Here is a 27646-nt window from a genome sequence, read left to right on the forward strand (position 1 = left end):
TCTCTGCTGCAGTTTCTTCATGAAAATTGGGATACTAATAATTCCGACCTCACTGGGTTGTCAGGAGATTAAAGGAGTTAACCCATCCAAAGCATTTACAGGATAAGTGCTATGTTAATGTTAGCCAGGAGAGAAGGGAGTCTCCAGTGTCTCATTCTACTGCACTCCAATCTTCATGTTGCCGACTTTCTGTTTTCAAGCTCTCGATGCCTCGAATAATGCTTGGCACATCATGGCTTTCAGTCAACGTCTGAGGAATAAACAGAAGAGGATGAGAAATGAGAAAAGGTCAATGAAGTAGGCAACTGCTGGGCTCTGTTTTAATAGAGTTGGCTTGAGTAGAAGTAAGATTGCAGCAAGCAGAAATGGTAGAAATAAGTACAGACTGCAAAACAGTACTTCTTGGCAGGAAAAGAAATGAGATTGTGGTAGCTAAAAAAGGAAGCAGAGGCAAGGGAGAGTTAAGCTCAAATAAGAAATGTTTAGATGATTGTTGATGATTGTTACTCATGTTGTGCTCTTCAAGTCTAGACACTGAATTTAATTTACACTGTCTCCTAGTATTTTTTTTTTTTTTACTTTCTCAATTATAAAATGCAACATTCTTTTTAGGTTGTCTTTAGTAATACTACACCATAGGAAATAATTGTTTTAAAATAACAACCTAGCAGATTGGAATGTAATTTTCTTAATAGCAGAATAAGGAAAATATGCTTAAGTTGTCATGGAAACAATTATGTTTAGGTATCTGCATTTGCCTAAATGTTCTTTATGGTTATTAGTTTACTATATTGGAACCTTCACCACTTTTAATAATCTGTTATATAGCTAAATACTTGAATTTAGCTGTAACTTTCTTAAGCCTTTCATATTGCTTACTGCACAGCCTACACTTTTACTATATTGCCAATGGATACAGTAACGGGCTTCCTTTTATAAAATTCATTGAGACTAGGGTAGCTCTCATGCCTGTGCAGAGAGAGAAGTGAGAGAATTTCAAGGCAAATACTGCAGCTTGGTAATTACAATCAGAAATATCATTAGGGTTTCAAATGGCAACAGCAGTAGCTGTTTGAGACACAGGTTAGCTCATTATCAGTCAAATGACCCTGCAGTTCACATGTTCAAGATCATTGCTTCTTGCAATAACCATGGTTGTATAGAAGGCTACGCACACGTAAAAAGCACATCATGTCAATTGGTTTTCCTCCAAGACAGGATAATTCAGAATGAGAAACAAACAGAAACACCAGCTGGAAAGTTAACAGGAAATAATAACTTCCCTGAAGGGTATGCTGCAGTAAAATATAATAACCACTCCTTCTTTTGAGTGTCTACTTTCTAACTCAGTGAAAAATTTTGTTCTCTAAAAGCATTCACTGTTAGGAACCTTGCTGTGGAAGTTACCAGTAGGAATGAAACGGCCTGCTTTTGTTTGGAGGATTTAAGGCACTTGGACACAAAGAAGCAGCCTCAATTTCCAACCAATTTCCAAAGAAAGCTTTCATTTCAGGGGCTCCTGAACACAGCATTCTACATCTGGTAACTTTGTTGTTTTTAAGAAACAGGATCCTGAGACTATTCTTCAGTCTAGATCTGATGTTCACTTCTTTATAAGTAGCCCTGCTTTGAATCTGTCAAAACATTGCTTCCTTTAAATTTCACCCATCTATCAGTCTCCTAGATTTTGTAACTCTTTCCAGCAACATCCCACATAATTCCTCTGGTGTGTTATTTCCCTCATTGGAATGGGTCAATAATCCTGATTCTGTCTGAATGTCAAATTTGTCCCTCATGGTCTTGGGCTGAACAGGTTACGACAAGATGCATCAAAAATCTAGTCAAGGTTCATGCCAGTGGGGTAGGAAGTCTTTTGGGCAATTAAAATTTATTAAGTAAGGTTCAGCAGCATGATGTTATGTGAACACAAAATGCCTCAAAAACAGCACAACAGCATTTTACCTACCACGCTAATTATTATCAGTTTGTGTATATGTATATGTGTGTGTTTGTGTGTGTGTGAGAGAGACAGAGAGACAGAGACAGAGATACTATTCTCTACCAGAAGGAACCATAGTTCCTTGAAGTATACTGGATTCCATGATCTAGGATATATCAAGATTGACTGGAACCTCTTGTTGCCAGAAATAAAGAATGCTTCAAAAATCTTGTGCAGATCTCCCTTGAGCATCAAAAGGAGAATAATTATAGTTAATTGAATTAAGTTGAGACCATAATGATACTCCAAAATGGGAAAAGATAGGGGATCCCTGGGTGGCTCAGCGGTTTAGCGCCTGCCTTTGGCCCAGGGTGTGATACTGGAGTCTTGGGATCAAGTCCTGAGTTGGGCTCCCTGCATGAACCGCCCCCCCTCTCTGTGTCTATCATGAATAAATAAAATCTTTAAAAAAATGGGAAGAGATAAACTGTACAAAGCCGTAGTTGTAAAACAAAAGGGATGTATGATAGAATGTTTTCCATTATTAAAATTAATTTCAGGTATATATGTGAATTTTTAGTTTAAGTGTACGCATAAGAAAATTTGCAGTAGGGAGCTGTACCAATTACAGGAAGAGGAGATAAGAACCGGTGAGCACACATACAACCCAGTACAGGGAAGGTCCAACAGTATTCCAGTATGAGATTAATCAAATGTCCAGCTCTACAAAGCTCCTTCTAATAGGAATATGATGCTAATAAGGCATGACATTTTTTCCCAATAATGTTAATAGACTACGTGTATGTATATCTGATTGTAACACGATGGTGTATACAACTCACTCAAACCTTTAAAAAATCAATTTAGGGAAAGATGGTGCTACAAGAGGCGTAGGCTGCTGGGTATCTTGTATCTGTTCCTGGAAGGGCTGAGGTACCTTTATATTTTTAACCAATCCACGTTATCTGGAAAGGCTTTCATTCTGCCAGTGAATTATTTCTAACATCGCTTATGCTAAGTAGTATCCTCTAGTGAGAGTGAAGATTATAGCAGTCGAAGTAAATGCCTGTTGACACGTCTAATATTTTTTGAAGCCCCTTCGTTGTGAGAGGATCATGTAGTTAGCATGCCTGGCCAAGTCAACATAATCAATGACAATGCTCACAATAAGGACACAGGACTTCTGAAAAGTACATCCATCATATTAAGTACGAGGTACAAATGCAAGGCAATGAACAAGGTGGAAGTTGGAAAAGTTGTCAAAAGTAGTTTCCGAAGCTTTACGGATTCCGGGGGTTTCTATCACAGCTTTGGCAGGCATCAATCCCTAAGACTTCCCTCCAGTCGCATTTGCTACCCAGTTACCTTGGTGAGGACTACAATTCCCAGAAGGCAACGCTCTGCTCCCTTGACTCGGCTTCCTTAGCCGGCCGGGAGATCTAGTTTACAGAACGACGCCTTGGACTCGGCTTTTACGCGCTCGTCGGCAAGGACTCTCCTCCATCCGGGTCTTCCCATTTTCGGGGGTAGCTCGGAGCGCTGAGCCTAATCTTGGTGTCAGACTGGGCAGGAAGTCGGCGGACGGTCGGCCGCCGGGGCGCTCTAGGCCGAGGGATTTTCGTCTCTATGATCACAGGAGGCGGTCTCGGGTGTCCCGAGGAGGGCGCGCGGAGGGGGCGTGCGTCAGTTCCGCGCGGGGCTGTCGGGGAACCATGGCTGCCCCAAGAGGTGAGGCCGGGGGCCGCCGGGACGGGGGAGCCCGCGGGGGCGGGGGCGGGGGCGCGCGAGCGTCAGCGCCTGTCCGCGCCCGCGGAGCTCGGGGGCCGGGCGTCGGCGTCGGCGTCGGCGCCCGGAGTTTGTTTGGAGCCGCTCGCGGGTGTGAGCCCGCGCCGCCGCCGCCGCCGCCGCCGCCGCCGCCTGTCAGGGCAGCGCAGGGCGGGCAGCCTCCTGCTGCGCTGCGGCTGGCTTCCCCAAGGCGGACTCCGCGCGGGGCGTTTTGCGGCTCCACCCCGCCTCTGCCCCGACGAGCCCGCAGCGGGTGGGAACCAAATTCAGACAGGCCCGGGCTGCGGCGGACCCCGAGGGCGCCCCGCGTCCCCGCGCGGCAGCGCAGGACGGTGCCGGGTTCCGGCGGGGTCCGCGGCTGCGGTCTCTTCTGCGCCTTCTGCCCTACGGATGCTCAGAGGCTCGAGGGCGCGCTCCGGGCGCGCAGCCCACGCCGCGGCTGGTCCACGGAGCCGCCGCAGGAAGCATCACTGGGCATTACAGCAGCGCTGACACCGTACGAGACGGAGAAAGCAGTCGTTGACAGAGCGCCTTCCCTGGAGGATGTTGTGCGGGGTTGGAAGGAACGCTCCTGATATTCTGGGGGGAGGGCGACAGCCACCGCCCCCCGCCCCCCCCCCCCCGGGGGGATAGCACGTTAGGGTATTGATATTTGATGACTAATTGGCGTTTCGTGAGAGTGGTTGTGATTCACCCCGAAGCTGAGTTTTGTTTCGCTGAGTAGGGTATGTAAGTTGGGAACGGAGTTGGATTTCTGGACCTTAGAGCTGTAGCTAGGACAGGTTGGGCGACACCCGGATTCCTTCTCCACCCTTCTACGGACTATATTTAGCTTCACCCCTGAGTAAATGTTAAACAAACACTTAAAGGATATCTTCCTGCATGGGTGCCAAGTTGTTTTCCTGGTCGGGGAACTCACGATTATCATTAAAGCCCTGCCAGGGACATTGTCTGGAGTTGTGTATCACGCTCGTATGCGTTCTCCCATTTCGAGTAAGTCCAACCTTCAGGAGTCTTTTTGTAGCAAAACAGGAATTAAGGGGAAAAAAAATAGAATTGTTTCGATAACTAACATAGGATGGGGACAGCAAGATTAATGATGAGCAAAGCTTCAAAATTACAGAATTCAATCATTATCTGAAATAGTTGCAGTAATTTACAGATTTAGGCTTATTGCCGATAAATATTTGTTCTGCCTTAGCCAAAAGTCTTATATGCCTACTATAAATGTGTGATGCTAACATTATATTATAAAGATATATTAAATATGTAATTTATTATATCCCAGACTAGCGTCAGTATGCCACATAATCTTGCAGTTGGGGCATCCTTCAGGGACAAAATCTTTGCTTAACTGGTTGATATTTAAAGCCAACTGTATTTTGTGTATGTATGTTGGTGTTCATGTACTCGGAAAGTATTGTTTTGAAATAAATTGTCAAATATCCTGGGTTTCAAAAAGTATCTTGTGCTTGAAGTTGGGAAGCATTTTGAGGTATAACATTAATTTTTATAAATATAATGCTGTCTGCTAAATAATATCTTTGTTGCACATATTTTCCAGAAAATGTCAGTTTATTATTCAAGTTCTACTGCTTGGCAGTGATGACCCTGGTGGCTGCAGCTTATACCATAGCTTTAAGATACACAAGGACATCAGACAAAGAACTCTACTTTTCAACCACAGCCGTGTGTATCACAGAAGTTATAAAGTTACTGCTAAGTGTGGGAATTTTAGCTAAGTGAGTATAAATACTTTTTAGTGTGTGTAATTGTTAATCCTCCACTTAGTTATTTTCTTTATTAGAAAATTCTGGCTGCATCTTCATAAGTTTGATTGCTCTAGAGCAGTGTTTCTCAACCAGGGGCAGTTTTGCTCCACAGGAGATCTTTTTTTAGTTGTGTCCACTTGGGTGATGCTACTGGCATCTGCTGAGTGGAGGCTAAGAATGCTGCTGAACTTTCTGCGATGCACAAAACAGCCCTCTGCAACAGAGACTCATCCAGCCCCACGTATTCATAGTGCTGAGGTTGAAGAATGTTGCTATAAACCAGGGGTTGGCAAATTATGACTTGTGGGCCAAACCCAGCTTGCTGCCTCTTTTTGTTGTAGCAGAGATTGTGTGGCTTACAGCGTCTGAACTATTTTACCATTTGACCCTCACAGAAACAAATTAGTGATTTCTGTTTCAGAGGCATATAATGATAATAATAGTTAATGTTTCTTGAGTGTTTTGTGTGTTAAGTACTGGGCACTGTGCTAAATACTTTTCATCATCTAATCTGTATACATTTTTTTTTTTTTTGGTAAGTTCTATACCCTTATTTTGCCTGTACATCATCTGAGGTTCCTCAATATTATACTTACATTAATATGTGGCAACACTGGGCTTTTTTTTTTTTTTTGAAGATTTTATTTATTTATTCATGAGAGACACAGAGGGAGAGGCAGAGGGAGAAGCAGGCTCCATGCAGGGAGCCCGAGATTGGACTCAATCCCCGGTCTCCAGGATGACGCCCTGGGCTGAAAGGTGGCACTAAACTGCTGAGCCACTGGGCTGCCAACACTGGGCTTTGGATCAGTGACATTGTAGGAGAATCATTTTAGCTAAGGATGCATGTGATATGAGAGAGGTTTAGGAATAGGGACTTTGAAGTGACACAGACTTAATTTTAAACTTAGATGAGTTTGCACATATCTTTTAATCTCTCTAAACTTTAGTTTCTTTATATTTTAATTGCAGAAAATAATATAGGGTTGTGAGAATTAAGTAAAATCCGGTAGGAAATTGCATTGGGAGATTTATGAGATGTGAACCCTTTTGGGTCATGTGGCAGGTGAGAGTTCATACAGATTTCAAGATGTGATTTAGTGAGAGTGGAGCACCAGTGAGGAATAGCATGTGTGTAAGCTTTTAGGTAGAAACACATTGCATATAAATACTTTTAAATTTCATTTAATAGATATTTACTGATTTTTGTGTTACAGTTTTATAAAATGTGTTGCATATACAGGTATGAATGAAATATATATAGTTTCTCCTTGCTTGGAGCTTAGGTTTAGAAGAAGAGAGAAAATCAGTAAACACATGCATGATTACAAATATTATGTGAAAAAGTATAAAAATGCCTTGGGGAGGGAGAAAAGAACAGAAAAATAACTTGAAGCCATGTGGTAGCAAGCTTTAATATATTGGAGTTTAGAGGCACCTGAGTGGCTCAGTTGGTTAAGCTTCTGCCTTCGGTTTAGGTCATGATCTCAGGCTCCTAAGGCTCCCTGCTCAACAGAGTCCACTTCCCCCTTTCTGTCCAACTGTCTCCTCTGCTTGTGCTCTTTTTCGGGTACTCTGTCTCTCAAATAATCTTAAAAAATAATTTATCTTTTGGGCTTAGTTGTTAGGTTGTAAGTTGGGTAAAATCTCAGACCTTTCACAGTTTCTTACTTAATAAGATTCATTTTTATGGAGATTTGGCTTTACTTGGGGGATTCGTCATTCTGGATAATGTCAGATAAATGAGAGGTCTTATTGTACCTTTAAAAGGCAATGTTCCAAAGGCAAAAACCTCTACTACAACTACAAAAACTCCACAGCAACTTCTATATAACCTAAGAGTTTAATAAAATCTTAAGGCTTGGCTTCTTTTAAGACAAATATAGGGATATTGATAGAAGAGGGAGAAGGGAACCCATCTCTTCTTTTTATTCCCCAAATTCCACAGGGAGAAACAATTGTGACTCAAGGATGAAATAGGACTGTCATGCATGGCATCAGCCATTTTAAACTGTAAGGTCAAATCATTCAGTTGTTTTGTAACTGTTGGGAAGGTTTAAAAACCAATGTGTAAAAAAAAGCAGCGAGGTCTTTGGTGTAGCTCAGCCATTGAGCTGTATTCTGCGAAACCACTTGGATAGACTTTATTTTGATGTTTTTCCAGCCTTGCAATGCTTGGTGTGTAGTATTTCTTATTTTTCAGTTATTCAATGTTATGGGTATGGTCAGCTGTAGTTTGTTTTGTGGAAATTTTTTTTGAAAATTACATAAAAATAAAAACCCAAATAATTTCTGAGAATTCGCCAGACAAGCCAGATAATGGTGCTGAAATAACAACAGTATGGAAAACCAAATACTGTACTTGATGAACATGATCATCCTCAATAATAAGTTGCTGTGTCTGACACCAGCATAATGTAAAGGCTCACAAGAGAGGCTCTTTTATGAACCTGTACCTGCAGAGTATACAAGACTAGGGACAACCAAAAAAAAGTAAAGAATTATGACATACATAGTTTTGGTAGCTGGCATTTGATATCATATGGCTAACAAGAATTTGATGAAGAAGATTCATTTAAAGCACATAAGAGTTTCTAAGTGGAAAAAGCACTGGCAATGAATTCATAAAACATGAAATTAAATGCATTTGAAACTATTGGATTTTATTATTTTATTTATTATTATTTTTAAAGATTTTATTTATTCATGAGAGACACAGAGAGAAGGCAGAGACATAGGCAGAGGGAGAAGCAGGTTCCTCCCAGGGAGCCCGATGTGGGACTCCATCCTGGAACTCCGGCATCACACCCTGGGCCAAAGGCAGACACTCAACCACGGAGCCACTCAGGCATCCCGAAACTATTGGATTTTATCTTACTATTTTATTTTATTTTTTTAAAGATTTTATTTATTTATGAGAGAGAGAGAGAGAGAGAGGCAGAGACACAGGCAGAGGGAGAAGCAGGCTTCACGCAGGGAGCCCGACGTGGGACTCGATCCCGGGATGCCAGGACCACGCCCTGGGCCAAAGGCAGGCGCCAAACCGCTGAGCCATCCAGGGATCCCCTGGAAACTATTGGATTTTAAAGTGAATATAATTTTTATGGAGAATATGTTGGCAAATTTTCATGTGCTTATTCAGAACACATCGATAGAAACTACCTGTTATTCATAACAAGAAAATATTTCTTGGAACAAAGAATTTGCTTAGTGTTAAGAATGGTCATTTCTTAGAATGGTAAAAAAAAAAAAAGTGAAAGATAAAGGAGATTGATTTCAACCTAGGAAGTCACAGATTGATACTTATAAAATTAAATAAAAGGATATTGTGATTGCTTCTTTAGCAATATGTGATGAGACCTTTGATAATGAAACTAAAGCACAGTATAGTTCTGTCCTCATGGAGCTTATAGTCTAGTGGAGAACCAGATATTAAGCAAATAAGTAATATATGCTGTTAAGGGTAACTAGAAGATGCTACAAATAAGTATAATAGAGGGTCTCCATTTGGGTTGGAAGGCTTTCTGAGAAAGTTACATTTAAACCTAGACCTGAACATTGAGTACAACTTGTGTAGGATAAGAGCACAGAGAAAGAAGAGAGAATAGTGTGTTTGAAGTCCCTGAAGCAGGAAAATTCTTGACTCTTAGGGAATAACGGCAGCAAATCAGTATGTCTCAGTGGTGCTAAGATGAAGCAGGAGAGGTCTACAGGGTATCAAGGTAAGTCCATGGGCCCGTGAAGTTTGGATTTTATCTAAAGTGCCCTCAGAAATAACTGAATGGTTTAAATCAAGGACTAACCATGACAATCCATTTTGCTTTAAGAGTCATTTTGATCTTTGAGGAGAATGGATTAGAAGGGTGCAAAGAGCTGGAAATAAGGAAGCTTATTAGGCTAGAAATAATGGCCTACTATGACAGCATAGAAGCTAATGGATCTGAGTTACGTTCTGGAAGGAGAATCTATAGGAGTTGGTGATGGGTTTGGGTACACAGTCGATTTGTATTATTCACAGTAGTTATGTTCTATGAAGTTACCATGGACACTGAATTAGTGAATATTGCTCTGCTCCTAAGGCAAAAACAGTGTTAAGTTCCTGTGAGTCTCTGGTCGCAACATTTTCATCAACTGATCAATATATAACCTTGTTTTATGCATGTTTCTTTTTAAAGACACCTTATTTAATATATGTTGATTAGCATTGAACTCACAGCCAATAGCTCTATAACTCTTGCCTAAAGAAATCTTATCTAACTTGTATTTTTCTCCTTAAGGCACATTACAGCTGTCTTGGACTTGGACATTATGCTTGGGGGCCATTTTAGAGAGCAAAATCACCACCAAAAAGCCCCCAAATGGGGAAAACGTTGCACTAAATAGGCTGCATTTGCTTACGGTGTAAAAACTGAAACAAGAAGACAGAGCACTGTCTTTTTTCGACCTCGACTGGGGATGTGCATATTAGGCAATTCAAATTTTTGGCATCTCTGTACATGTCTGCCTATGATTGTACAAGTGCTGAGAGTATTGATTTTGGGGTTACAGATACATGTTAGCAAATAGGCAGATTTGTACACACAGAACCCATGAATAATGAGGATCAATTACAGCAGATGAGGCAAGGGGGATCTTAAGAATCATTTTTCTTATAAAAAACTGGGTACAGTTATTTTTTTCTGAGACAGGAAGAAAAGCAGATTTGAGGGAAGGGGATATCAATACTTTCATTTTGGGTAGGTACAATATTGAGTTTTTAGTGCCACTGAGATATCCAAGTGGGCTGTGGAAAATAGGCAGTTGCACTGATGAGTTTGGAACACAGAAGAGAGGTCTGGGCTAGAGAAATAAATATGGATGTCCTTATAACATAAACTATATAATCTCATGGGATTAGAAAAGATTGGCAGAAGAGAGGAATCTCATAAAAGTATTCTCATTTTCAATGCCCTTTAACTCTGTTTACCTTAAAAGATTCCTATTTTCTGGACAATATAACCAGAAACCACAGAACCTACATGAAGAGGAACACACAGTAATATGTGCAGTATGTAGACAAACAGGAGTCAGCTTATTTAAAAAATAAGAGTCAGTGTCTCAGAATTCTTTAGGAGTTAAATTAAGCAGATTAAGGTAAACATAACTTTAACGAAGTGCCCAAATTAGGTAAATTAGAATATTTAGGTCCTAAGAATTTAAGCAGAGGCAGTTTATTTTGATGTTTTTCCAGCCTTGCAATGCTTGGTGTGTAGTATTTCTTATTTTGGGATCATAGGATGTAAAAGGCATGTACCAGGATGGTTCCTGGTGAGCTTTGGAGATCTACAGTCTAGTCACTCTTCTCATGTCAGAACTTGAGACTGGAAAGGGACTAATTAATATAATCTTGGTCTAATAAATTTGACCTGACCAAATGGATTTGGTTCCAGACTCTTATTTTAAATGAATGGCCAGTCTCTCAGGATTTAAGGTGGTAGGGAGTTTCTGTATGTAGGGAATCCTATTTGGACAGAATTCATATTGGCAATCCAGATCACATGGCAGAGACTCCATTCTCTTTGGTTCTTTCTCTTCCTTTTTCCCTTTCCTGGGGTTGCAATCCTGGGGTTGCATCCTCATCAGATCAGGAAGCATAGGTAGTAGTATTAGTATGGTAAAAACCCTTTGTAGTCTGAAGGGTATAGCTGGCTTGCTGAAACACTGGAAGACAATAGCTTAATTTTAATCTCATATCTTCTTTGCCCTATTTATATATAGTAAAAAAAGTAAATTATAAATGAAATTCAGTTGAAATTTTTCTGTGTGATGTGTTTAAGGTATTTAACTTTCTGAAGGAAATGTAGACTTGCTTTGGTGAGGAGTACAGTATATAACATCTTTCAGATTGTGGTAAGAGAACAAAAGGCAGAGAAATGCACTCCTTGGTGTGGTCTCCAAGAAAACTGGGCATTAAATGAGGAAACTACTTCTATAATATATAATGTTGTAAGTTAAAACCACCTTAGGAAAACCAAAGAATAATGCTGCTTTTTGGCACTATCGTAAGAAAGGAATTTTTGAAAACCTAATGAGCAGATACCTAACTTCTTTAGAAAGCAAGAAACTACACTGTGGAATACAATCTGTTAATCACTGTCAAAATGTGTTGTGTAAAGTGCCAAATATCTTTTAAGATTGCAGCAATTAAATTTACTGCATTCATATATCAGGATTACTGCTATTGAGAGTGGCGGGCTACCAGAGTGATGTTAAGGAAACATTCTTTCCGGTCTCCCCTCAGACAGTGAGGGAAACATGCAGGTAGATACAGCCAATTTTCATTCCATTCTTGTCCCTCTATTTTAGTTGTAGCTATAATTTCATCTTCTATTATGAGAAATCTTAGGTTGAGGGAAGATTTGCCAAAGATACCTAGAAAGTGATTGGCAGTGAGAGGATTAGAAGACAAGTTCCCTGATCTCTAATTTTCAAATTATGGGTCTTTCAGAACAGTGAAATAATTGAGGTTTTGATTAGCTAAGACAAAGATAAGAATGTAGTAGCATTGTTAGACATTTCAGTGATTTTGTTTTATTTTCTGATTTTTCTTTATTTCCGAATGCCAACATTTTACCATGTACATTTTATATTCTTTCTCTGTATATACTTGTGCATTTTTTACAAACTATTTGAGAGGAAGGTCACACAAGATGCTGCTTTGTCCCTAGATTCTTTAGTGCATATTTCCTAAAAATAATGACATTGTTACCTAATCATAAAATACCAAAATTGAGATACTAGTATTGACATAATATTATTATTTAATTGACAAACCTTAGATAATTTTGCCAATTGCCCTAGTGTCCTTAAATAGTAGAATAATTACATTCAGTTGTCACATCTCTAGCTTCCTTTAATTTGGGACAGTTCTCCCAAATTTCTTTTTTGCATGTCTTTGACATTGTTGAAGAGCATAGTCCATTTATTTCATAGAATGTCAATTTATGTTTATTGAAAGCTTTCTTATGATTAAATTTAGTTGTATTTTTTGTTTTTGTGGCCAGAAGTATCACAGAAATGGTGTGTCCTCACTGCAGTGTATCATCAGGCATGTAATATCTATTTGCCCCATCACTGGTAATTTAATTTTGATTTGATTAGGGTAGTGCCTGCTGTTTCTCCACATAGAGTTACCCATTTTATCTTTGTAATTAATGAATATCTTGTGGAGAGATACTTCGTGGCTAAGGAAATACGGTTTCTCCTATCATTTTCACTCACTAAATTTATTGCCCATTGATGTTGCCAAATAGTAATTTCTTAATTTCATTGTTCCTTGTACATTTATTAGTTGCCTACTCTAAGAAGCATTCCCTTTCTGTTTCTGTCTCTCTCTCATACACACAGCATAGATTCATGGATTCATTGGGCTGGAATCCATTATCATTGTTTATTTTGATGCTAAAATTATCCCAGATTAGGGCAGTGGGATCTTCAAGTTTTTTTCCTGTTTTCTTTTCTTCTCTTTTCTTTTTTCTTTTTCTCTTTTCTTTTCTTTCTTTCTTTCTTTCTTTCTTTCTTTCTTTCTTTCTTTCTTTCTTTCTTTTCTCTTTTTTTAATGTTTCTGTATGTGTATGTCTATGTCTGTGTGTATAACCATGAGTTGTAATATTGAGATCTGTAATTCTGATCTCATACACAGTTTACTTTAAAACTTCCCTTCCCATAGTTGCTCCCTTCTCTAATGGTGATGCGTCTAGGTTCTGTTATCCTTAAGATATTTACTTATTTGCTTAATCTTCGAGTACATGAGTAGATTCAGTTTCTAACATAGAGCTGTGAAAATCCTACTCACTAAACAGTATTTGTATGTAGTTCTTTTTGCCTTTCATTTTAGAACATACAGTAAGAAGACTTTTTTAAGAATAGTTGGGTCAGGGGTCCCTGGGTGGCGCAGCGGTTTGGCACCTGCCTTTGGCCCAGGGCACGATCCTGGAGACCCGGGATCGAATCCCACGTCGGGCTCCCTGCATGGAGCCTGCTTCTCCCTCTGCCTGTGTCTCTGCCTCTCTCTCTCTCTCTCTCTCTGTGACTATCATAAATAAATAAAATCTTAAAAAAAAAAAGAAAAAAAAGAATAGTTGGGTCAGTTCTTTTTTCCCCTTCAGTGTAATTTTGTTATTCATTAAAAAAAAAAACCTGACAAGTTTTTCTGGTTTGTTTGTAATTTTAGGTTTCCCCATTCTTGTTGATTTTACTTATAATTTATAGTAATTTTTGGAATGTGAAATTATACTTATTTCAGTAAGCTAGAACTGCAAGAATAGGAATGCAGGGAAGAATTAATAGATGGCTGCTTAGGTAAGATTTAAAGTTTACATGGTCTGATTGGTGGAGTTTTAATTACCCATACTATGCATATATGGATGGTATATGCTAATGCTCCACTTTACGTTGTTTTTCCTGCTTAAATGTTTTATTTTCGAGATTGTTCCATGTCCGTACATAGAAATCTAAATCTAAATCTTTTTAAGAGCTGCATGGTGTTCCATTATTTGGATGTATTATATATACTAGCCTCTATTGTTGGGCATTTGGGTTGTTTGCAATCTAAACAAAGGCATAACAACCCATCTTCTTACACTGTTGTGCATATGTATGATTACATCAGATCACTTTTAAATTGAAGAGGAAATTACTAAATCCTGTTTTTAGGAGGAGGGGACAGATTACAGTCCAAAGTTGCAAAAGTTCTATGTGATTAAATAGATTTTTAAAGAACTTTGAATTACCAATTTCTGAGTTATACTCTAAAACTTAAAACAGTATAATGTCTAAAATATTTTGGTTTTTCAAACTAGTTACTACTCCACGTCACAGGAAAATTACTGGTTAGCTGTATGCTTTATTAAATGCTATCATAGCTGTTAAAACGGACAGTTTTTATTTAAATCTGTCACTTGTGGAATGAAGAAATGAAACTACAAAACTTTCACATTGTCTTAGAACAAAGTCACTTTTTATTGTTTGCTCTTCATCAGTCTATAAAGACTAAGTAAACTTAGCAGGTTGTGTAAATATACTATATTTTGAGTGTGTTTAGTAATAAACCAAATACATTATATAAGACTGGAGAAAATTATTTTACTCCAGAAAAATTATTATTTTAATTATTTTCTGGCATTTCCTAGAATAATGGCTTACATTATAGATTATCTAGTCCTGTTTTGTTTCTCCTGCTGGGTTTGTTTATATATACATATATATTATTTATTTTTTATTGCTAAGACTTGGTTTATATTTTTTCATAACTTATTACTACACGTAACATCAGATCTAAACATTTACTTAACCATTCAAACTTCCTAAGCTACTGTTTGTCAAGTCACTCTTCTAGAAGACCAGAAATACTGTTCTCATAAAATCTGTAACACTGGGTTTGCATTTTTATTTTATTTTATTTTATTTTATTTTATTTTATTTTATTTTATTTTATTTATTTTATTATTTTATTTTATTTTATTTTTTTTATTTTTTTGGGGTTTGCATTTTTATTTATTTTATTTTATTTTATTTTATTTTATTTTATTTTATTTTATTTTATTTTATTTTATTTTATTTTTTTATTTTTTTTGGGTTTGCATTTTTTGACACCTCTTTGTACCCATGTTGTAACGGGTTTAGGATCATAGGATGTAAAAGGCATGTACCTTACATGATGCCTCCAAGTAGTTCTCATCAGATCAGGAGCTGGGAGAACAAGGCCTACTTTTTGACCAAATATAAATATAGGTCAGAAAAAAATTGGTTTCAGCCTGTTGATAGGAAATTTTTAGGGGGGAAGGCACCAGTGGAATCTCTGTAATCAATGAGGAGTTTCAGAATTTCTTCAGATAACAAAAGGTTGCACATTCTATTCCAGCAATAAAAATCAAAACAAATTGTTCGATTAAGAAATTTAATGGGAGACTATATCTAAAAAAAAAATTTGTGCTTTTGGATTACACATGCTTTTTTTTAAATCTAGCAATGTCACATACAATGGAGTTTAATACATTTGTTTTTTACAAAAGGTACTTAGTAAAGTATTTGATTTCTAAGAAAACAGGGCAGGAAAATGGAAGAAAAAATCACCTTTGGCTTTTATGTGTTCCTTTTTATAGTATATTCAAGGCTGTAGTATATTTAGAATTGATTATTTTTGTTTAATAGTAAAACAGTAGATGACAACTAGTGTTTTCTAGAAGATATATTGTTATTTTTTATCTTTAGTGAGTAAAGCTAATTATAAGCTTTAAGAGCTATATTCTTAACATGTGTTAAACAGGATTTAATTTGATTAATACTAAAATCATTTATTTCCTTAAACTGTGTGCTAAGATTTCCACATATTCTTTCTTAGGCCCCCTAAGTCTCTTTATTTTACTGATAGTTTTCTATTCTTGAGCTTTTGTTTTTTAAATTATTTTTAGCATCCTCTGCCTTTGTAACTTAGTTCAAAATATTTTATTATAATTATATAATACTGCTATAATTATAAGGCACTACAGTGAAACCTGAACTCTCCAGTAGTTAACATTCTGATATAGCTTGGCTTCTCTAATATCTGCATTAGAAAAGGAACCAGAAAAAAGTAATGAAGCCTTTCTGGCAGTGAATAAGTATCTCCTAAGCATTCAACAGAAAGGATATAGCCAGGAGAGCCAAAGATCTGAAGGTCAATCCTGATACACTAGATTTACTGGTTTGTCACAACGAAGGAAAGGAGTACTCAGGTTGACGAGTGATGTCTCATAGGCACTTCTTTTATGTTGAAAGCTGCAAGTGCAGTAGAAGAGATAAGGAGAAAAGGGACCACAGCAATTCTGATATTGATACAGGCATGGTGGAATAGTAATGAGGTACTTATGTAGTCCATATTCCAACAAGGTAAAGAGGGTCAGTGATAAAGAGACCACCTCTTTTCTGGATAGGCGATAATTCATTTGATATTATTGAAGGCTTAGAGTATCCCTAAGGGGTAGAGGTAAATTGGCATTGCCCAGAACAAGTGATTAGGGAAGGGATAATAGCCACTATACTCGAGCTTGGGGAATCCAATGTAGGGAATTAATGAACATGGCAGTGGAATGTGGGCGATGGGTACAAACAGGTATCTCTTAGTTCGTTAGGGAACCACTCTACAGATAGAGCAGTATGTGTCAGTATTTTAGAAGGCATTAAAAGTAACAGTACACTGAAAGCAATGTCCTGTACTTCACAGTTTTATAAGATTTATATCTCTGCTATCTTGTACTTACTAGTGGGAAATAGGACATTAAGGAAAATGTTCCGGTATGTTTTCTAATACATCATCCTGTTACGATAGCTCTTTTGAGCTGTACTCCTGTGGTTCTTCATTCTTATTTTAATTGTTTCTCTTTAGTTTTGTTCGTCAATTCTATAATTGAGGGAAAACATTCTCTGAAAAAGAGTTTTGAGGTGTTGAGGAAGCATATAGGACATCTTAGATTTGCATTCAAAATTGAAAAAAGACTCAAATGTTTAAAGGGCCAATCTTTAGTACTGGAAAATTCTACTACCTAGAATTTCTTCATAGTCATCTTTTTGATATTCTTTCCCTTTTCTGAATAGAGTTTATAGCCTGCCACCACGCCATGTGCATTACTTTTCAGCATATAGATTTACCATTGTGGGGTAGAGCATGCTGAATTTGGCACCTGAAGAAGACCTGTAACTAAGAAGGATGTCTTTTGTTTCTATGCTAGGCCAAATTTCCTGTCACATGTAAGCATTTTCTTGGGGGCTGGAGAGTTCTACAGTGGATAGGTATAGGTAATAAGTTTGACCTTGTTGACTTTTTGATCCCCTTCAGAACATGTGTAATTATTTTTGCTGTATTTATATATGACAAAATTCAGTTAATGACTGTTGATTCTGTTAAGCAAACATAATAGAGGCTTAGTGTGACTGTCATTAACTTGGAGTTGAAACAGATCTGTTTCCCTGCAGAAATATTATGGCCTTGTCCTCTTAAGGATATTGTGAACTTAAGGACCCTTTTGATATAAACCCTTGTATGGTGTTGATGCTTAATATAAAACACACTTTTTTATTTTCAGGAAATTTTCAAGAGGGCAAATATGAACCGAATTAACTAGTTCCTCCTGAGGAAAAAATATGAATAGTTAAGAGCATGTATCATCAGTATGCATCAAGTAGCAAACTTTATGTACATTACAAATACAGTTTAGTATTGGTATTAGTAAATTATTATTTCCTGCAAATTTTTTGCAGTTGGTAAAATTATTTCCTGCAAGCTTATAGATATGTACTTCAGTTTTATAAGAGTATGCTTTGATTTATCGTGTACTAGATTTCATAAGCACTGAACTAATTTACAAAGAATATTGACCTGAATTGCTCAATCCCTATCCCAAGTAACTTCCATAATTATCAAAGCTTTTTTCTTGTTTGTAATTTAAACGTATAGTAATTAAAAAAAAACAAAACCTTTAAAAATAGATAAGCAATCTAATTAGAATAATGAGGGTGAGCTTGATGTAATGGCAGTTAAAATGGGAGGGATTAAATTTTTATAGGTAATATCAGCAATTCTGGTTTCCTATTATGTCATTATTTAATATACTTAAAAACTCCTGGAGCTTTGACCAGAGGTTGATGATGGTAAGCCTCATTGTCATATTTTCCCAAAAAAACCTTGTAATTGTTTTTCTTTTACACAGTTATGTTTCTTTTAATCTAAAATTAGTTGAAATTATAAAAACAAAATAAATTTGCTAAATTACATCAATAGACCTAACACCTTACAGCTATTCTGTGTGAAGGAATCTTATCAAAAGGACACTATATAGAGGCACCTGGCTGGCTTAGTTGGTAAAGCACATGACTCTTGATCTAGGGGTTGGGAGTTGAGCTGCATGTTGGGTGCAGAGTTTATTTAGAAATAAAATCTTAAAAAAAAAAAAAAGAAAAAAAGAAAAAGAAAAAGATGGTCTTTAATTTTCTCACCTCTTTCTCTCCCTTTTGTTTTCAAAGAGAAGCTGGTAGTCTGGGTAGATTCAAGGCATCTTTAAAAGAAAATGTCTTGGGGAGCCCCAAGGAACTGATGAAGTTAAGTGTACCATCATTAGTGTATGCTGTTCAGAACAATATGGCTTTCCTAGCTCTTAGCAATCTGGATGCAGCAGTATACCAGGTAAGTGGAGGTGAATGACAACAAAAAATATAGGATCTTAAAAACAAGTTTTTAGGGTGAAAAGATTTTTATTAACCCTTTATCACGTTATATTTTTTTCTCCATAATTCTGTTAATATCAAATATTTGTGTCAGACTATCGTTATGAGTTCATTAATTCATTGTTTTGTTTCTAGGTGACCTATCAATTGAAGATTCCCTGCACTGCTTTATGTACTGTTTTAATGTTAAACCGGACACTCAGCAAATTACAGTGGATTTCAGTTTTTATGCTGTGTGGTGGAGTCATACTTGTACAGTGGAAGCCAGCCCAAGCTACAAAAGTTGTGGTAAGAAACAAATACCATACCTAAAATAGAAGACTTCCTTAAGTCTTATGACACTTTAGACAGTCATATTGATGAATGTAGTATGATTACATTTCTTTGATTGAAAGGAATCTTTGCCCTACAGATAGGCATTTTTAATTTTTTTTTTTACTCCCTTCGGATACAGATAATATAACTGATTGGAATCCCCTCCTTTAGTTTTTCTGGGTGGGAATATGACTAAAATATATTAGAGATGGAAAATACCATTAATGTAATCAACTCCCTTCGTTTTATGGAGGACAAAATTAAAGTTCAAACAACTGAAGTAACTTGTCCATAGTTACACACTAACAGCTAACCTGTGATATAATTTTATCAGTTTCCAGTTTGTATGTTCAGAACTCACAGGCCTTTTAGACATTTTCTCAAGAACCCTAAGCAAGGTTTTCTCCATCTAATTGTCATGTTTTCCTTCAACTCCCAGTTTTTTTAAATCTTTTTGTACATACTCCCACTGTCAGTGATAGGGATTATAGAATAGTAGTGTTTTTACTGATAATCAATAACTAAAATAGGGCCAAAAGTGCCTTTATAATTTTCAGTTTAAGAGTTCAGTGTTGAGGTACATACCTGATTTTTTTTTAAAGTGTAATATACTTTATAGATTATTTTTACAAAGAGAATTAGGAAGTGGAAACTGAATTTCCCTCAACAACCGAAGAGTCTCTTTACCTCTTAGGAAATAAAAGACCACAGTTCTCCTATAAATATAAGGTGGCTGAGGATGTACGGAGAGCTTGTGCCAAGTAGGAAGTCAGTCATTTTTTAGGTAGTTTCTAGCCAAAAACTAGGTGGAGGATTCCCCCCTCACCTGCCAGAAAATGAGGTTTAGATGAATATTTATTGTCTTCACATATTTAATATATTCTTGGTGGTATTTCAAGACAGTGACCAAATATGTACTGCACATTTAATTCAGTTGTAGACTCTCATAGAAATAATTTATTGGGAAGTAAGGCAAACAGAAGTGAAATATGAACTTTAAGACTTTACACCATTATAAAGCATGCTAGGTCCACCTCATATAGGTAATGTATGTGAAAAGCTCAGTAATCTAACGCAGAGTATATGGCAGCTTTCCTACTTTTGGACCACTCTATAAAGTTCTTTCATATTTTAAGCAAAGTGCAGCTTCTGGTAACTGCCCCTCATTGTTCTTTGTTCTTGTTAGACTAACGCAAATCCCAATTCACTATATATGATGATCCTTTGTATGTTTGAGTACAGTCACACCACCACCATCCAAATCTTTTTCCTCCCCATTGAGACAACCTTGTTGTTTCTTTCATAATACATTTCTAAAGATTTCTTGCTCCCTGCTGCTTGTCACAGTACTTCCTTATATCTCTTATAGATGTATTCATTGATTCTTGTCCTTCAGTAGTCTTAAAACTTCCCAAGTAGTGTGGGGTGTAACTTGTGAATTACCTCCTCTGTTCTGAATACTAGAGACTTGTTAAATTAGCCTATAAGTCTGTAAGTTTTCAGAGGAGGTGGGGGGAGAATAGCCATTCCATAACTGATTATACACAAAACATTTCACAGTTTATCGCAAATGTGTTATGTGTGTGAGCTTTTCCTAAACCAAAATGCAGAATGTGTGGGAGGGCAGAGTGGTGGGGAGACCAGAGGGAGAAAGAATCTTTTTTTTTTTTTTTTTTTTGGGAGAAAGAATCTTAAGCAGGCTCCATGCCCAGCTCGGAGCCAGACAGCGGGCTCGATCTCACCACCTTGAAATCATGACCTGAGCCTAAATCAAGAGTTGGATGCTTAACTGACTGAGCCACCCAGGCACCCCCATTAAACTTTTTAAGTAAAGTCATGTGTTCTAGCCTTTTGCTAGGTAATCAATAGTAGTAATAACAGCTACAATCACTTATACTATCAGGCTCTTTATTTTGAATAAGGTATGTTATTGTCATAGTATAGTCATATGTCTCAACTCTTACTATTGAGATAGTATTTGTCTCTGAAGAAAGACTGATGAAAGCTCTTTGAGGATTAGTTTAGGGAAGAAAAAGGAAGTAAAGTTGAAACAGTAGATTAGGGCACATTTACATGCATCTTTTAGCACAGAATTAGGATTATATATACCTGTCAGTCTCCTCTATCCTGTAGTCTCCAGTATCCTCTATCCTCCTCTATCTCAGAACCAGAACTATGTATCATTCTCATTTTTATTCATTTAGTATATGAGAAATATCCAGTACATAGTAAGTAAGGTATTAATATTTGATAAAGATTCAGTAAAGTAGGAAAGCTTAAAAGTCATTACCTCATCCTGCAGGTGTTAGGGAATAAATGAGTAAAACTGTTACCATTTACATCATTGACACTATCAGGGCCTGAGTTTGGGTGGTGGCAGAAGTTAAAATTAAGAGGCAAGCTGACTATGCAAAATACTGTGCTAGGTTGCCTGTTGTTAGGAAATGGGCACGCATGTTCTGGTAAACATACACCACGGCTACAATTTGAGTGATACATTTTATAACTTCAGTGCTTTTTCAGAGATTTCTGGGATGGCCTTTTGTTTGTTTCTGTCTTTCTCTAGAGGATAGCGGGGTCTCATGTGGCATATACTTTCAAGAGAACTGTAATACAGATTTTTATAGTCATTTGCTCTCTTGGATGAATTTTGTCACTAATCACTTTTAAAACATTATTGCAGGTGGAACAGAATCCATTGTTAGGGTTTGGCGCTATAGCTGTTGCTGTATTGTGCTCAGGATTTGCAGGTAAATGATAAATGCATTGTTTTATTCTGTTAAAAATTTTAAACAAGATTAAACTCTACATAGGGATCTAGTTCATCTTATTTCATTGTAACAATTTTATTCCCAGTAAGGCTTATCCTCCAACTTACTGTTTTGTGCCAGCTGTTTTTTCAGTAAATGTGTGGCAGTGTTGAATTCAGTTCAGACCTCATTCATACTTGCTGTTATCTGAGAACATACTTACTCATGTTCTTACATCATGCTTACCATCAGTCCAGCTAAGGATTGGACTAAGGACCAAAAAGTAAATGAACAAAGACTTCTGAAAATGGAGGAAGTTATTAGCAGTTAGAAAGCTCAAGTATCTCCATTTTCCTGGAAATGGCACTATCTTCAGGTATGATTCTGCTGCTTTAGGTGTTCAGTTACCAGCTCAGCATCTGTTTTTCCCTCTTAACCTTAAGTTCTTCCTCTGCTTTAACAGATTAGGAATTCTGGAATAGGGAGAAAAGGAGGGCAGGGTGGAGAGTACCTCAGAAAAGTTGATACATAGAAGCACCAGCCAAAAAGGGAGGGAGGAAAACCAAAATCACTAACATCAAAAAAACATGAAAGTCTAGATTCATGTGTAGGGACAAGAAATCCTCCACTTAATCAAGAAGAGACAAAGTATGGATGTTAGTACAACATGTGTTTTAGAAATAGTTCAACAGAGAACCTCAAAGTTCTTTTTAGCAAAGAGTGTATTTGTTATAGCTATGTTATTATTTATCTTTATTTGTGCTTTTTCAAAAGTTAGGATTCTTTTTACTTTTGACTAAGAAAGTAGGTGGGATATGGAAGTGAAATATTGCTTGTAGAAAAGATGTTTGGTAAGAGGAAAACAATCTAAATTTAGGATATATTTAATGATAGCATCATGCTAAATTTTTATTCTTAGGAACAAGCAAATTAGAAACAAAAATTGAATTACCCAAAAAATAATACGCTATTAGACGTTACTACCATTTTGAACAATTAAATGTTTGTGTCCAACATTTTATTTAGTTCCACCTTTCAATACACAATTTAGGAAATGGTGGGTGGTTTAATATCCCTTTATGCTTGGAGTAACTGAGTACCTAATAGTTAAGTGGTTTTCTCAGATAGAATATTAAAAAATGGGAATAGGAATAGCCATTATATGTTTGTTCCCTTTCTCTGGCTCTTTCTAACACACATTCACCGAAAACAATCTTGTTTTTCATTAGAATTTTTAGTTGATTAGTATTTGAGTGGCAGTTTCTAAGTCTGTAATTAACATGGTGTTTATAATGAAAATCTTTGATGAATACATATATTCATTTTTAAGTATAAAACTTTTAGCAGTGGTATGTGATTTTGGGTGTATGTAATAAGGAGTCGTTTGCTCTTTCAGAATATCTGAAAAAACTATGGACCCTCAACCCCAAGAAAAATACATGTATACACAAAATGTATTATCTGTGAGGGAGTTCATGGTCCTTCTGCCATTGTGTATGAACTTGGCTTGTTGAACCTTGCTTTAAAGGAAAATGGCTTCACTCAGCAAGTTCTATTTAAATTTTATTTTGGTTGTTACTCTGTAAAAAATCCCAAGTGGTGATTATATAGGTTATTTTGCAAAGCTGGGAGTTTTCATTACTAGGCAGATATTACAGGGATATGATTTTTTTTTTCAGGGATATGATTAAGATAATTGACTCTAATAGTATAGTTTTCTAGCCGGCCAAAGCAAGTCTATTATTGGCATTAACAGAGAGCTTCTGTGATCTATCTGACTGCTATAATAAAGGCAGAAACTGTTCTTAATAATTTGAGTCTTCTGTTAAATGTGGGTTATAAAGTTCCTTTTTAGTTATTAATCTTTATGCTTTATAAAAATACATGTTGGTAATATCTAAGATGCCACATGTCACAACCAACATAATAAATGTGCATTTGATGTAAAATGTTTGTTCCCTGAATTATATACCTTACATCGTCATACCTCTGTTCTTGTTCTAAATGAAAGGCATTTTAAATTAATTTTTAATAGTATCTCTCATATTTGCATATCTAATTTTTTTTTCCAGGAGTGTATTTTGAAAAAGTTTTAAAGAGTTCAGATACTTCCCTTTGGGTGAGAAACATTCAAATGTATCTCTCAGGGATTGTTGTGACATTAGTTGGCGTCTACTTGTCAGATGGAGCTGAAATTAATGAAAAAGGATTTTTCTATGGTTACACATATTATGTATGGTTTGTCATCTGTAAGTATCCAGGAATTAAAAGTTCTGGCTAGATCTTTTTTTTTTTTTTTTTAAGTTGTGTTTTAAGCCTTTATAACATTTCGAAATTGTTCCTTTGATACTTTGAACACCAGTTTGAAAATGTAATTTTGGTTTTATTGACTGACTTTTGTGGCATAGCTATCCCAAAGCAATTTTGCCTTCACAATCAAAAGTATCTAATATGCTAGCAATAAATGTGTACAATTTAGTAGTAGACCACATAGCCCTCTGGGCATGTGAAAAACAATGTTGTTTTGTAGGAACTATTACTCGATTTTAGTACAAACTCTCTCAGATGGCTACTTGTAAGGAAAATAGTATTTTCCTAGGTAAATTAGTGTGGCATCTCTAGGGGTGAAAATTGCTTTGCTGTCATAGAATGTTCCATTATTTGAGTGTTAAGATTTTATCTCTTTGTGTATACAAGTTCTTGCAAGTGTTGGAGGCCTCTACACTTCCGTTGTGGTCAAGTACACAGACAACATCATGAAGGGTTTTTCTGCGGCAGCAGCCATTGTCCTTTCTACCTTTGCTTCAGTGATGCTGTTTGGGTTACAGATAAGTATGTCTTAGTTTGTATTTTTAAGTTTTTAACACAGAAGAGTTTCCCACTTCTTGATTCATTTCATGTTATTAAATATGGCAGTTGATCATTGTGCCTTACTCAGATTGTTTTGTTATAGTTTATAGTTGTATGAGATACGGGTTAGCAGTACTAAGGTGTTTGCAGTCATCCTAGAGCTTATGCTGAGGGGTACTGGGTCTACTGAGAGTGAGAGGGCTATGGAGGAACCTTTTTTGGAGTCAGGACCTCCCTGCTCCCCAGGGTTGAGATACAAAACAACTTGAATACTTCTTACGTCCAGGTGAACATAGTGTTGATTAGGTATGCAAGAAAATGAATACAAGGACTTTAGGGGATGATTCCTTTCAGCAATACAATTAAAATAAGGCTTTCTCTGATGAAGGAAGAACAGAAAACTCATCTCCCTGAGTTTGTACCTTCCTAATTTTTAGACTTGGGTATAAATTGGTTTTGAAGCAACAATCCAAATCTAAATTAAAGATATCTTTGTTTCACTTAATATGTAATTAATACAAAATTCATTACCATAGATGACATTCTGGCACCCTCACAATGTGAGTCCTTCTAATATATATTTCCTTAGCCCACACCCAGCATTAAGTTGGCTTCTGAATTATTTAAGTAGTGATTTTGACTTAACATTTCAGGGTGCTGTAATAATAATTTTCTTTACTGATCAATTATACCACAATCTGTTAAATACTGACATTAAGTAAGAGACCTGGCTTATATTTACATTTGATTTTAAAATGGACTCTTGTTATAAATGCAAATAGAGGAACACCAAGCTTGTAGAAATCTTACAAAACCATTTTATAGTATGGTTTTAAGTTCTGCCTGTATCATTTATTAGTGGTGCAGCTTTGGGGTGGGGGAGGGAAGTTACTTAACCTGTGTCTTAGTTTCTGCATCTGTAAAATGGGACTGACCATATCACCCATCTGCTAGGGTGGTTTTGGTGAAATGCTTAGAATAATGCCTGGCACACAGTTATGTATTTTGTAGGAGGCCAGCCACTTACCATTTTAGTATCAGTGTATATAGGTGCTGTTTTAGATGTATTTCTTACCTGATTTGGGTGAAATTTTAATTGTAGTTCTGATCCTTCCTTAACAAATCCTTTTGCCTTTGATCCTAAGGGATACTTGGGAACAGTGAAAAATGCTTTTGGTCAGTGTTCTTGCTGATGGTCATGGAAATGAATTAGAACATCTTAGAAATCTTCCAGTTTTCTACTTAGATTTAACTTCCTTTTTTTGAAGGCAAAGCTAGTTAGGAGTGAACTAAAATCATAGCTTGATGTCATTTCTCTGTGTGCCATTTTTAGAGCTAGTAAGATTGTGCTCTTGTATTCCATATAGAATATGGTTCAGTTCTGAACAGAATATACACTTTTGACGTAGACTTTGACATAAGTGTTTATGTATAAAATGCCTGTTTGTCAAGTTTGGACAAGCTAAAGAAAAAAAAAAGCTAGCAGAAAATGGAATTGTACTCAGTAAATCACCACTTCATTTCCTATTCAGAAATTTTCACTGGTTTGAGTCATTGGTCATCTAACTCAGAAATTTTGCTCAACTACCTTTTACTCTAAATTTCTGCAGGTTTCTAGTGCCACGAAAAAAGCCACATTCCACTGCTTTTCTTTAAATTAGCATATAGGGAAGTTAGTATATTCTTTGTCAGTGGCCCAGGACAGGCATACTTGTGTTCTTGGAAAGTGTATAGTCATTCCCTTGACTGTACTTTTTTTTGGTGGTGAGGGGTGCTGGGGAGCTAGAATTGATTATCTTTCTAAACCTTACTATCATAAAAATAGAACACTTAGATTTATTTTCCATATGATCTAATGGTATAAACCCATAATAAAAGATTTCAAAATTTAAAATTATTATGATATAGTTTTAAGGACACAAATACAAATTAAACTTATTTTTTTTCTTTTCAGCACTCACCTTTGCTCTGGGCACTCTTCTTGTATGTGTTTCTATATATCTGTATGGATTACCCAGACAAGACACTACATCCATCCAACAAGGAGAAATAGCTTCAAAAGAGAGAGTTGGTGGTGTATGATTTCAGCCTCAAAAGAGATTCCTACCAAGACTAAGCTGTTTGGATTAAACTGGAGCCTTAAGTCAATCCCAGAAGGTAGCTTAAACAAAAACAAACAATATGTTAACTGTGTTATAAGAATTAAGAAGAAAGCTATCTGAGTGAATTGCTACAAAGATTTAATGTGACCTGTTTTGGGTCAACCTGTTTTAAGAATGAAAGAATTTTATTACTGTATATATAATGTATATAAAAAGAATGGAGAGGATATGGTGTTAAAAAAAATCACGTGAGGATACAATATTCAAATAACAAGGTTTGGGACTAGGTTAAGGGTTAAAGTGCCAAAGCCATTTCTGTACGAACTGTTTTCTTGTTCAGGTACCAGGGGAGAAGGACGACCCCTCCTTGTTCTCCAGTTGATGTACAGTATTTCATCCCAGCAGCAGTAAAGACCTAGCTCTTTTCTTACAAAAGAGAGGCAAAACCAAGATAGGCTAGTTCAGAAACAAACTGAATGTCTAACTTCTCAAACTGAATCTATTTCATAATGCAGACAATGACTTCTAGGTGGTGAATGAGTACTCCTGTAAGTGCTGTATTTGTGCCATTCATTGTCTGGATTCATGTTTCTTTGCAGTTAGATGATCTACTTTTCTTCAAAAAATATTTCTAATGTCACTTTTGTACTTTTTTTTATAAAGTATGTTTAAAACTATTGGGCTGTCAATAATTTGTGAAATTTCAGTGTTTTTAAAAAATTTTTCTATAATGTTAATGGGAAAATTCAGCAATAAACTTAATTTATTTATATGAAATCTATGATCACTTTTTGTATTGATTATAACCAGTAAGATAATGCAAAATGTAAAAAACTCAAAATACCAAATTTTTCATTTTTTCTATGTTAGAATTTTAGGGTTCTTTGCATAAAA

The 27646-nt window shown here is 36.5% G+C and overlaps 1 protein-coding gene and 1 long non-coding RNA gene across 3 annotated transcripts; one reads left to right on the forward strand and one right to left on the reverse strand.

Moving 5' to 3' along the window:
- The first annotated feature begins 3409 nt into the window (after window positions 1-3409).
- SLC35A1 (solute carrier family 35 member A1) lies at window positions 3410-27529 on the forward strand. 2 transcript variants are annotated; one of them, XM_025444435.3, is made up of 8 exons: window positions 3410-3667; window positions 5289-5466; window positions 18535-18694; window positions 18871-19023; window positions 21734-21800; window positions 23873-24049; window positions 24498-24632; window positions 26605-27529. In XM_025444435.3, exons 1-8 carry the CDS (start codon window positions 3652-3654, stop codon window positions 26730-26732), a joined length of 1014 nt encoding a protein of 337 aa, XP_025300220.1. In that variant the 5' UTR covers window positions 3410-3651; the 3' UTR covers window positions 26733-27529. The 2 variants fall into 2 exon arrangements, with proteins under 2 accessions (XP_025300220.1, XP_025300219.1); XM_025444434.3 differs by lacking the exon at window positions 3410-3667 and adding an exon at window positions 4419-4717.
- LOC125752257 (uncharacterized) lies at window positions 18743-26606 on the reverse strand. The gene is made up of 2 exons (XR_007401292.1): window positions 25726-26606; window positions 18743-22273 (listed from the first exon to the last, which is right to left on the reverse strand). It is a non-coding gene; the product is annotated as an uncharacterized LOC125752257 (long non-coding RNA).
- Window positions 27530-27646: the final 117 nt, after the last annotated feature.

The sequence above is a fragment of the Canis lupus genome, chromosome 12, assembly GCF_003254725.2.
Source record: "Canis lupus dingo isolate Sandy chromosome 12, ASM325472v2, whole genome shotgun sequence".
In the NCBI taxonomy this organism is placed as follows: Eukaryota; Metazoa; Chordata; class Mammalia; order Carnivora; family Canidae; genus Canis; species Canis lupus.